Raw genomic sequence first — 12,099 nt, 5'->3', positions numbered from 1 at the left:
TTAAAGAGTATCGCTCTTCCGCCCTTTGTCCCACTTCCAGAGCTTCACACACTTCTCTCCCCAGGAGGTTGGGAGGACCCGTGTCATGCTGCCACTTCTGCTGAGGGCGAGTGACACTGAATAAGGTTCCCATCGAAGTAGCCAGAAACCCACTACTCTTTTCCCCATCTCTCCACCCTCCTGCTCAAGTAAGCGCCTGTGCTGCCTGCGAAGATCGCAGTTCTCAGGGCGCCTGAGTCTGATGGGATATGGAGGAAGCAGGCGGGAAGAGAAGCGAGGGGCAGGACGACAGCTGAGATTCTTAGAGGAAGGATGGGGCGGGACTGGGGAGAGGGACTCTCTCCCTCCTGTCCACTCCCTACTACAGGCGGCAACTCCAAAAGGCGCAGGTGGGCCACAAGGTAAAGGCCTTTTCTCCCTCCACTTCCCCGCTCCCCTCTTGGACACCTGGTGAAAAAGCAAGGTGCAGGTGTACCTGGAGCGAACACCATGATTTCCTCCAGCCGTTGCCCCCCAAGATAAGGAGAGACAGACAGATGGACAGACTGAGAGTGGACGGAAAGCCAGGACTTGGGGTCCAGAGCAGGTGGGAGCGTAGGGCGCGCGCTGGCCGCGGGTCGGGACGATCAGCACCTCGGACAGCTCCCCGCCGCGCGATCCCGGGGCCGCAGCTCCCGCTGCCGCGGCGCGCTCAGCCTCCACAATGCACTGCTCTGTCCGCGGCCACGGCGGCGGCAGCAGGAGGAGGAGAGCGGATGCCGGCTCAGTCCATCCCTCATTCCCGCGCCAGCTCAGCGTAACTGCTGCGTGGGGAGCAGCACCCTTCTACCTCTTCCACCGAGAAGGACGGACGGACGGACGGACGGAAAAGGAAGAGAGAAAAGGTAATTGCCCGGCTTCCCGGCAGGGGGACAGCTAATTGCTTCTAATTACCTGCTGTCTCTCGCCCCCGTGGATACTGGACTGACATTTAGGATGTTTGCCTTCAAAGAGCTTTACCCTGAGTTCTCCGAGTTAGGCTAGCTTTGAACAGAAGGGTGGGGCCTCCAAGTTAACCAGTCCTTGGAGTCCAGGACTCCTCTCTCTCCCAGAGTCCTAATCTTCTGCTAGCGTCAGAAAGAAAGCTGGAGGGAAGGGCAAGCTGACTGTGGAACGTGAGGAGGGCGCCCCTGTCAGGCACCCCTCCCGGGCGGCTCTGAAAGCTCTGACGCTTGGGGACCCTCAAGGTCATCACGTTAGAGACAGAAGGGCTGACCAGCGCAGAGGAAAGAGACCTCGGTAAGGCGGGTCTCCACCAACAAACACACATCCTAGGGAAGGGGGGCCCGGAGCGTTCCCTTCAAAAGTGAGAACCGCCCACAGACAGATCAAGAAACACCAATGCTTCCCCTTCCATCACCCAACTGAAAACTCTACCCCCACTCCTACTCCGAAGTGCCCCCACACTCACCTCATGCTTCTAATACACTCTTCATTTTAAAGCATCATCTAGCTCCCCCCAGAAATGCTTGTGCAGTGTGGACAGCCCACACTAGATATTACCCAGCTTGAGACAAATCCATCCAGGTTACAACCCCAGAGCAAGAATGACATAGGATTCTCCAGCCTCAAAGCAAATGTCAGTGGCTTCAGGTTTTAGTCTCTATTTTTGCAGCTGAATAGAGTTTTCCAAGAATGAAAGGTGATCCAGGTGATCCCCAGTGTTTTATGGGGTTTCTTCATCTCTCCCTGGAAAATGTAGTTGTTCTGAAAATGCAGTATTTCTTAATAATTTGGTTGGTCGCCATTCGTGCTACATTCTTGGCAAATAGTAAGCATTCTAATAACCTTATTGGCAGAAGTTTTGTTCAAAGCCATCTGATAGATTGAAAAATGCAGTCTTACAGCTCTTGAACTGTGGTTTGCATGGAGGCATATGGGTACCCTAAGCATAAAACAATCAGTACTACTCCTAGCACCAGGCTCCACAGGGGCTTGAACAGATGGGCCCTGCCTCAGCAGCAACAAGATGCAAGTCAGCTGATGGACAGTATGAAGTGTGTGCATGCCAGGATGCAGTCTTCTCACTTCCCTAAGTTATACCAAAAGCCAGGGACCAATGATGCTTCACTCTGTCTTCTTCGCTTATCACCAGCAAAAGTGTGAAACACTATTTGAAATAATCCTTAAATGACTGAAAAGACCTCTTTCTTTTATCACACTCAAAAGGGCTCTTTTACAAACTTTATTTTTAATGGGTTTACCTCTTATCCTAATACATAAACAATGACTCATTATTAAGTTCAAGAAAAAGCAACAGTGTAGGAAAAGTAAAAAAGGTTTGAGAATTACCACCATTTACTAGCGTGTGACCTTATATAAGTTACTTAACAGTATTATCTGCAAGAGGAGGATTAAGGTATCTGCAAGGTTTGTTGTGAGGCTTAAATGTGATAATGGATTAATGGATTAAATAGGAGAGCAGAGCCCCAGTTAAACACATTCCAGGAAATTACTGACACCCTGCTAGTAGAGGACATGCTGGAGGAATGCAAACTAAATGTGTTAGGTCAGTACTTCTCAGACAAGAATGTGCACATGAATTCCAGGGAGATCTTGTTCAAATGCAGATCCCGATTCAGTAGACTGGGGTGGGGCCTGAGATTTTGTATTCCTAACGAGCTCCCTAGCAATGGCCACGCTTGTAGGTGCTGATGGTCTGTCCATAGACTTTATTTTGAGCAGCAAGGTGGAAATTACCTCTCTCTGCTTCAACGGCAGAGCACACCTTTCCAGATGTTAAATAAGGAAGATGGATTCCCACCCACTTCCAAGCTAGACAGGGGTCATGATGGTAAGAGAAAGAAAGGACACTTGTAAAAGGTCCCAGAGCTCCTCTGATAGTCTGCTGTGGCACCAGGAGGTAGTGTGACTCAGTAAAAACCAATGCAACAGCTGAAGGAAAGAAGGACAATCTCTCATCTCAGCCCCATCCTCAGCTCTTCTCTGCCTTTCCTTCTCCCACCGCATCACTTCATTCTCTCTACCCAATATACCACCGCTACCTAGCCAGAGGACAATAGACTCCCAATCCAATTTTACTTGTTTACATTTTAGTAAGAACAATTAATTTTATTCCCAATAAAACCAAGGCACTTTAATAAGTTTTTTTAGTTATTTCATCAGTAAATTTTATATTCGACAATATTAATCTCCCATTTTTACTACTACTGGAATGATTATTTTGATAGTTTAATTTCAATACCCTGAAAATGGTAAATGATCCGTGTGTGTGTGTGTGTGTGTGTGTGTGTGTGTGTGTGTGTCTTTTTGTCTCTTCTAGGGCCGCGCCCAAGGCATATGGAGGTTCCCAGGCTAGGGGTCGAATCGGAGCTATAGCTGCCAGCCTACACCACAGCCACAGCAACGCCGGATCCTTAACCCACTGAGTGAGGCCAGGGATTGAACCTGCAACCTCATGGTTCCTAGTCGGATTCATTAACCACTGAGCCATGACGGGAACTCCCCAAAATTTGTAGCCTTTGTGTGTGTGTGTGTGTGAAAACAGAAAAACTGAATGATGTAGAGGACACTGAAAAAGTAATCTTTGTGCAATCCAATTGGTAAAGCCTTTAAAAGAGTGCTCTTTTGAGAGAAGGAGGGAGTTCCTGTTGTGGAACTCCCTCCAGGAACCATGAGATGGCGGGTTTGATCCCTGGCCTCACTCAGTGGGTTGAGGACCCAGCATTGCCGTAAGCTGTGGTGTAGGTCGAAGACATGGCTCAGATCCGTGTTGCTGTGGTTGTGGTTGGTGTAGGCTGGCAGCTGAGGCTCCGAATCGATCCCTAGCCTAGGAACTTCCATATGCCGCAGGTGCAGCCCTACAAAGCAAAAAAGCAAAATCTAAAAAAAAAGAGAGAGAGAGAGAAGGAAATGACATCAATTGGAAAAAAAAAATGAAGATAGAAGATGGAATAAAGAGGAAGGGAGAATAAAAATAATGACTTACTACCTTAAGGAAAGAAATGGGAAATGTTACAGATTTTGCAGGCTTAAAGAGTACGGAACAATTTCTCTGCAGGTTTGCATTTTTATGAAGCAGTTTATGAATCCTGTGAGATTCTTTAAAAGGGGCTATCAAATAGCCATATTTTCTGAAAGGAACATTAGCAAAGCTTCCTTATTGGAAAAAGTACATTAGAATAGTTAAAATTCGTGTTATGTTTATGCACAATAAATATTTTCCTGAAAAAAAAATCTAACTTTGAAGATCTTCTTTTCCTACCAAAGAGCTTTGTATCCATGTTCATTTTTGTACAAATAGTTCCCCCAAATTGCCAAATAAAACTGTTGATTCTTCCCAATGACAGGAGAGAAAAAGAATCAGTTGAAGACCACATTCAAATTAAAACCAACATTAGTTAGTTTTAAGGAGAAGCGTAAAGCATCAACTCAATATTCAATTCATCCTCAAAGTTGTCAATAGATACTATAAAACTTTACTCCACTTCTGAATGCATAGTACTGTCTGTTTAAACATAGGTTCCTTGGAGTTCCCGTTGTGGCTCACTGGTAACAAATCCAACTAGTAACCATGAGGATGAAGGTTCAATCCCTGGCCTCGCTCAGTGGGTTAAGGATCTGGCATTGCCGTGAGCTGTGGTATAGGTCACAGATGTGGCTCAGATCTAGCACTGTTGCAGCTGTAATGTAGGCCAGCAGTTGCAGCTCCAATTCGACCCCTAGTCTGGGAACTTCCTTATGCCATGGGTGTGGCCCTAAAAAGCAATAAATAAGTATAGGTTCCACACTTAAGTCAAGTTCAGAAGGGAATAGTCAATGAGAACAAAAGACTAGAAATAGAAGATGTGAAGAAAAAAAAAAGATGAGAAAGAAATGTGGGAAGGGAAAGAAAAGAAGCAAGAAATTAAAAAAGCTTTCTGGGAAGAGCACATATAAAAGGAGAAAGATACAAAAGACAAGAAAAAATGGCATATTGAGAGACTCAAAACAGATTTTTTCTAACAAAAGGAAAAAAGGAATGACAAGCCTTTTTTTTTTTTTTGAAGTATGAAAAAGAAGAGAGCCTCAATACAGCCTAAACTGAGAAACTGGGTGCTCCTGCTCACTCGGGCTCTACGTTTGGGAATAAATTCAACCATTACCTTTGGAAATACTTATTAATTGTTTAAACAATTGTTCAAAGCTCTTCATTTCTATTCAAAGGCTCATTTCAAAATCAGGAGAGTAACCATATACTACACAGGGATTTCGCTATCAGAGAAGAGTTATTCTTTAGAACTTAGTAGCTACTAAGAGCATAACGATACTGACTCGCTGGTTAATTTTTAACCTATTTTAAGAATCAGTTTGTAACATAAGAGATAGTCTTTGCAACCACAGAGCAGGCAAAGGTTTCTTAGATAAAACGCAGAAAGCACAAACCATAAAATAATTGGTAAATGAGACTTCAAAATTAAAATTTTCTGCTGTCTGAAAAACACTGCTACGAAAATAAAAATGCCAACTACAGATCAGGAGAAAATACTCACAATGTGTATGCCTGACATATATATTCGTGACTCTTGCAACTCAATAAGAAAACAACCCAACTAAAACTTGCCAAAATGTTTAAACAAACACTTCAGAAGAGAAATATATTACTAACTGCCTATAAGCACATGAGGACTTCTCAACATCATTAGTTATCACAGAAATATAAATTTAAACAGTGAAATATCACTACATACTCAGCAGAAAGAGGAAAATTAAAAGGAACTGACAATGCCAAGTGCTGATGAAATATGGTAAGGTACGGAGCAACTAGAACTCTAATGGGAATATAAAATGTTACAACCACCCTGGAAAACAATTTGATAGTTTCTCATAACACTAAACTTACACCTTACCCTAAGACCCACGCAGTCTACTCCTGGGTGGTTACCCAAGAAAAATGAAAAACTTGTGCATGAACGTTGACCGCAGCTTCACTCATTGTAGCCAGAAACTAAAACAACCTCCAAGTCTATCGACAACGTATGGCTATACAAATTGCGGCAAATAGAGGCAACAATATTGATAAAGTCCAACAATGTACTGAGCAAAAGAAACCAGACACCATAGAGTACATACAATATGATTCCATTTATATGAAATTCTAGAAAAAGCTAAAGAAACTATAGTTGATAGCAGATCAGTGATCATCTGGGGCTCGGGGATATGGGGAGGTGAACTAGAACTGACTGAAAACCAACACAAAAGAACTTTTGGGGAAATGTCTACATCTTTACTGTTAGTGGTATATAAGTGTACACATGTCAAACCTCACTGAACTTGAAGTTCCCTTGTAGCTCAGCAGGTTAAGGATCTGGTGTTGTCACTGCTATAGCTCAGGTCGCTGCTGTGGCTCAGGTTCAATCCCTGCATGCTTAGGGGGGTGGCCAAAAAAAAAAAAAAAACTCATTAAACTATACACTTATAATGAGTGCATTTTACTTTAGGTAAATTACACTACCATAGGAGAGTAACATTATACTACACAGAGATTTTGCTATCAGAGAAGAATTATTCTTTAGACCTTAATAGCTAAAAATGAGTTGCAGGGAGTACCCTTATGGCTCAATGGGTTAAGGATCCAGCATTGTCATTACTGTGGCTCTGGTTACAGTTGTGGCACAGGATCAATCCCTGGCCCAGGAATTTCTGCATGCTGCCAACATAGCCAAAAAAATTTTTTTCAATTAAAATAAGTCTGTATTAATTTCTGTATTTCAAATAAACAGAAATATAGGTGAGAAGTTCCCATGATGGTACAGCAGAAATGAATCTGACTAGGAACCATGAGGTTTTGGGTGCCATCCCTGGCCTCACTCAGTAGGTTAAGGATCCAGTGTTGCCGTGACCTATGGTGTAGGTCACAGACGTGGCTCTGATCTGGCGTTGCTGTGGCATAGGCCGGCAACTATAGCTCTGATTCAACACCTAGCCTGAGTGCCTCCATATGCCATGGATGCAACCCTAAATGAAAAGGAAAAAAAAGACATATGGGTGAGACTATTGTAAAAATGGAATTTTTTTTTTTTGCCACACTCATAGCATGTGAAAGTTCCCAGGCCAGGGATTGAACCAGAGCTGCAACAGAGACAATGCCAGATCCTTAACCCACTGAGCCACAAGGAAGCTCCAAAATGGAATATTTTGAGAGCCAGAATTAACTATAAAGTATGCTAACTCAATTTTTCCTCATTCTTTAATGTTCTAAATCTAAATAATTTCACGTTTCTCTATTCAAAACTTTTGAATTACTGTATTTAGCCCCTTTGAATGACAAAAGAATGAACAAATTAATATAAAATATTACTTTATTTTAACAATAAGCATTACTGGAGTTCCCCGTTGTGGCTCAGTGGTAAACAAATCTGACTAGTATCCATGAGGATGCAGGATCAATCCCTGGCCTTGTTCGCTGGGTTAAGGATCTGGGGTTGCCATGAGCTGTGGTGTAGGTCACAGACATGGATCGGATCTGGTGTTGCTGTGGCTGTGGTGTAGGCCGGCAGCTACAGCTCTGATTCAACCCCTGGGAACTCCCATATGCTGCGGGTGTGGCCATAAAAAGACAGAAAATAAAAAATAAAAAGTAAAAATAAATAAAAATTTTAAAAATAAGAATAAGCAATACTTTTTCTTTATTCACTCAACAAACATTTATTGATCAGGGGATTGGTCCTAAGAAGAGTATTAGATACTAAAGATTCCAAGGTATAAGACCCAGGAACACTCTTGAGCAGCTTAGAGTCCAGTAGAAAAAGGAGCAGGGGAATGGGAGAGGGAAAGGACACTGAGACCCAGCTGAGGTCTGCAAACACTCCTCTACAATGGGGCCCAGTGCCCCAGTCACATGACGTCAGGTACAGGTTTGTTAAAATATCTACAGTAGGCCCAAGAGGAAGTCACTCATGCTAAGCCCCAATCAGCAAGCTAAAACTTAGCCAGTTTCCATGTTGGGCTCTTCCAGGAAACGAAGGCCTAGGTGCACCAACCAGTGCCTTCCTGGTCAGCACAAGTTACCAGGCCAGCTCCAAGATGTCCCTTTGTTCCCTGTAAGAAAAGTAACTCTGCTTTAACCAATCAGCAAACTTCTTCATTCCATGGTCTATAAAAATTTCTCGCCTCATACAGCTCTTCGGAGCTCCTTTCTCTCAGCATCCATGAATCTGGATGCTGCCCAGCATGTGAAATGCTGAATAAAACCAGTTGGACCTTTTCAAACTTTATGACTACTGGAATTTTCCTTTAACAGTTTAGATTGCACTTAACCAATGGGATCCAAGTGGGAAGGATATTAAGCCACAGGGCACTTTTTAAGGAGGAGGAAAATAAGTTATGGACTAGACATGAGGTTGAAAGTCTAGCTCAAGAGCAAAGAAGGTGGCAGGGCTGGAGGCAAGATCTCTGAGTTTAAGGTGGAATCCTGGAAGACAACAAGATCTTGAGCACCCCTGTAGGAGACTGCTGAACAATCCCCAGGGAAGAAGTGAAAGGACCCCAAGATTGGAGCAAGGGGCTGTGGAGGTCATCCTGGATGGTGGGTGGACAAAGAGGAGAAGATAACGAACCACACAGTTTGGCTTTAGTGTAGGTGGGGGAGGGGCATGGACCACTAGAACAGAAACCACACACCTCAGATTGGGACTCAAAACCAGCCAAAGCCCAGATTGGGCCTTGAATCCAGTTTGTTAAATCAAATCACACACCTGGTCCCAGGACCCACTTAAGTTCAGGTTCTTTTTTTTTTTTTTTTTTTCTTTTTTCTTTTTGCTATTTCTTGGGCCGCTCCCACAGCATATGGAGGTTCCCAGGCTAGGGGTCGAATTGGAGCTGTAGCCGCCAGCCTATGCCAGAGCCAGAGCAACGTGGGATCCAAGCTGCATCTGCGACCTACACCACAGCTCACGGCAACGCCGGATCGTCAACCCACTGAGCAAGGGCAGGGACCGAACCTGCAACCTCATGGTTCCTAGTCGGATTCGTTAACCACTGCGCCACGACGGGAACTCCAAGTTCAGGTTCTTTATGTCTCAGCACAGAAGGAATTCAGCAAGAGGCAAAATGAAAGGTAAGAAGTAGATTTGCTGAGAGATAGACAAAGGATGGGCCATCTCAGAAGCCAAGAGCTGAGAACCCCTGAAATACGGGCTGGGCAATTTCATAGGCTAATGAAACTATGAAATTCCAACTATTTCCGGGAAGGGGTGGTGTTTTCCAGGAATTGGGCCACTGCCCACTTTTTGGCCTCTAATGATTGGCCTTGGCGCCTGTGGGCCTGTCATTCAGCTAATGTGTTACAGTGAGCTATGGTGGAACTCAAGGTCCACTGGAAGTCAGATCATCCACCATCTTGGACCTGGCTGGTTCTGACCAGTTTTTGTCTTATCCTCAAGGACTATGTCATTCTTTTAAGGGTTGTGCCCTGACCCCTTTCCTCCTCTCTCAGAACCACTGAGAAGTTGCCAGACAAATCTGGCAGAATAGTTAAAAGGTCTTTGAGTGAGCTAATAATGCTTAAGTGGCAATGGCAACATTTGGAAACTGAAATTAATTTTTGTTTGTTTTTTTAGGACCACAAACACAGCATATGGAAGTTTCCACACTAGGGGTCAAATCGGAGCTGCAGCTGCCAGCCTATACCTCAACTCACAGCAGTGCCAGATCCTTAACCCACTCAGCAAGGCCAGGAATCAAACCCACATCCTCATGGATACTAGATGGGTTGGTTACCCACTAAGCTACAACAAGCACTCCCAGAAATCAATACTTTTCATAGTCAGTAATTGATTTTACACCACATTATGTAACAATGATAGACATTAGGCTGGACCTTATTGCTTTAGAGACTGACCTATGTTTAGAAAATAAAACATCAAATTCTTGGCATTTGAATTTCAAAATATGTGCTTGAAATGCAAAGCAAAGGCTAAAGTCTTGAAAGCTGAGGCTTTCAACTGCCAGAGCAGAGGGGGAAAGTTTTTAAGTCCTAGCCTCAAGGCTAAGTTTGTAAGATAAACAGAGTTGGGGGAGAAAAGCAGGAAAAAAAGCATAGTCAGTTTTGTATTTCTTTTGTTTGAAAACTCACTCAAAGCCCAAAGGAAATATTTTGCAACTTTTTAATTTTGTTTGAAAAGTCCTTTGGGGCTTGGAGGAAAGACTTTTTTTTTTTTTCTCACAGGGATAAGAAACTATAGATTTAGCAGGGGCTCCAAAAAAGGAGGCTGTATCCCAATCCTGGTCAGTCCAAGAAGAAGTGGGGCCTCTAAGGGGAACTAATGAGGAGCCCAGATGAATCTGGAGAAACCCCGACACCTTCATCTGACTTCCAAGGGTGGAGCTCAGGAAGGTCTCTAGGGAGTTCCTGTAAGAACCCCACCAGTATCCATGAGGATGTGAGTTCAATTTCTGGCCTCGCTCAGTGGATTAAGGATCCAGCATTGCCACAAGCTATGGCATAGGTCAAAGATGCAGCTCAGATCTGGTGTGGCTGTGGCTGTGCAGAAAGCCCGCAGCTGCAGCTCTGATTTGACCCTAGCCTAGGAACTTCCATATGTTGAAGGTGTGGCCCTAAAAAAAAAAAAAAAAAAGGTAAAAAGAAAAAGGCCTCTAGCCTCTTGCAAATTCCCAGGCTAGAGGGATAAAATATGGATAGTGAAGTGAATTGTCTGGGCAGATGAGCTTAAGGGCCACCTCTTAGGCCCTTCCCGACCCTAAAGAACTCTATATGCATGGGAAGGATTGGGCATGTGGCCATGATGGGTCTCGAAGTCAAAGGAAGGAAGGCTCCAGAGGGACCAGAGGCCATGGGGGGACACTGGGACCTCAGATGATGGATCAGGATCAAGCCCCACAAGCAAAACACAGACAGGGTTACATCACAGTAACCACCAGGGCACAGCTGGTATCTGCAACCTGGACACTTCACCTCCCTTGAGTTTAGACACAGCCTCAGGGGAAAGGTCCAAAGTGGAAATCCTATATTAGCTATTTCCAATCCAGAACTTGGGAAGTTTGGACCATGACACGGTAGGTTAAGAATCTGACTGCAGTGGCTTGGGTTGCTACGGAGGTTTGATCCCCAGCCCGACCCAGTGGATTAAAGGATCTGGCATTGCTACAGCTTCAGTGTTGTCACAACTGTGGCTCAGATTCAATCCCTGGCACAGGAACTTCCATATGTTGCAGGTGCAGTCATAAAATTTTTTAAAACACAAAATTCAGAATTTTACTCAGAGGTTTCTGAAATGACTGAGCGGGCCTGAGGCAGAAGATAGATGGGTCCCAGGCTGAACAACTGAAATCTGTCCCCTGTGGACAAAATAAAGATAATGGCAGGAGCAAGAAAGAGCTGTGTCCTGTTTGGATAAGGAGACCACACATTTCCCATTCTTGAGGTTGAGAAGCCCTCCCGAAATACACGTGTGCAGAAAGGTTCCTCGGGGGTCAGAGAAGGGAGGGGCACTAGACCACAGCATATCCTCTCAACTTCCCAGAGACTCTTGCACTAGAATCCACCTTCCACCTTGGCTGAAAGATGCTGTGTGCACACAGGGGAGGGCCCTCAGTCAGGCCACATGTGGGCTCAAGGCCAGATGAAGCAAGATGATTGGCCAGAGGAAGCCCAGGAGGACTGTTCCCATACAAGTGATTTAAATCACCTCCAAAGCACGCATCGCTCTCTTTGTCTCTCTGTCTCTGTCCCTCTCCCTGCCACCCCTCCCACACTGGATCCTGCCTCTGCTTTCTCCGCCATGTATCTCCTCATCTTCTCGCTTAATAAATACTTTATTTGCCTCGCTACTCTAAGTCTCTTTGCCAGATTTTTTTCTCCAAAGGATTGGGGAGCAACATCAAGCCTGCTGGTCCTGGTGGACTAGTGGTTAGGGTTCAGACTCTCCACCCAAGAACATGCCTCAAAGTAACTAGGTTAAGTGTTCTGCTATCAGGCAAAATGATAAAAAGATTAGCTCTCGGTTATTAAAAAAAAATCTTTTTCCTCCCACCTTGAGGGTGTGGCCTAAGAATCTCTACGAAGTTCACTAACTTTTTTTTTTGAGCGCCTGTTTAGTA

The 12,099-nt window shown here is 44.4% G+C and overlaps 1 protein-coding gene across 15 annotated transcripts in view; it reads right to left on the bottom strand.

Moving 5' to 3' along the window:
• The window catches only part of AKAIN1 (A-kinase anchor inhibitor 1), an 86,708-nt gene that overhangs the window by 55,058 nt on the left and 19,551 nt on the right, over positions 1 to 12,099 (bottom strand). For 2 of the 15 annotated variants that reach the window (XR_002345037.1, XR_002345031.1), the window contains exon 4: positions 4,667 to 6,406. The exons of 9 other annotated variants lie outside the window; for them this stretch is intronic. Coding sequence is in view for 2 of the 6 variants with exons in the window: in XM_021096130.1 (XP_020951789.1) it covers positions 934 to 970 (37 nt within the window). In the remaining 4 variants the exon portion in view is untranslated. Of the gene's footprint in view, positions 1 to 475; positions 910 to 933; positions 3,298 to 4,666; positions 6,407 to 7,660; positions 8,080 to 12,099 lie in introns of those variants that run through there. 4 more of the 15 variants (XR_002345033.1, XR_002345030.1, XM_021096130.1 and 1 more) reach the window with 3 other exon arrangements.

The sequence above is a fragment of the Sus scrofa genome, chromosome 6, assembly GCF_000003025.6.
Source record: "Sus scrofa isolate TJ Tabasco breed Duroc chromosome 6, Sscrofa11.1, whole genome shotgun sequence".
Lineage (NCBI taxonomy): Eukaryota > Metazoa > Chordata > Mammalia > Artiodactyla > Suidae > Sus > Sus scrofa.
The sequence above is the reverse complement of the archived record's forward strand: the minus strand, read 5'-3'. Positions and strand labels throughout refer to the sequence as shown.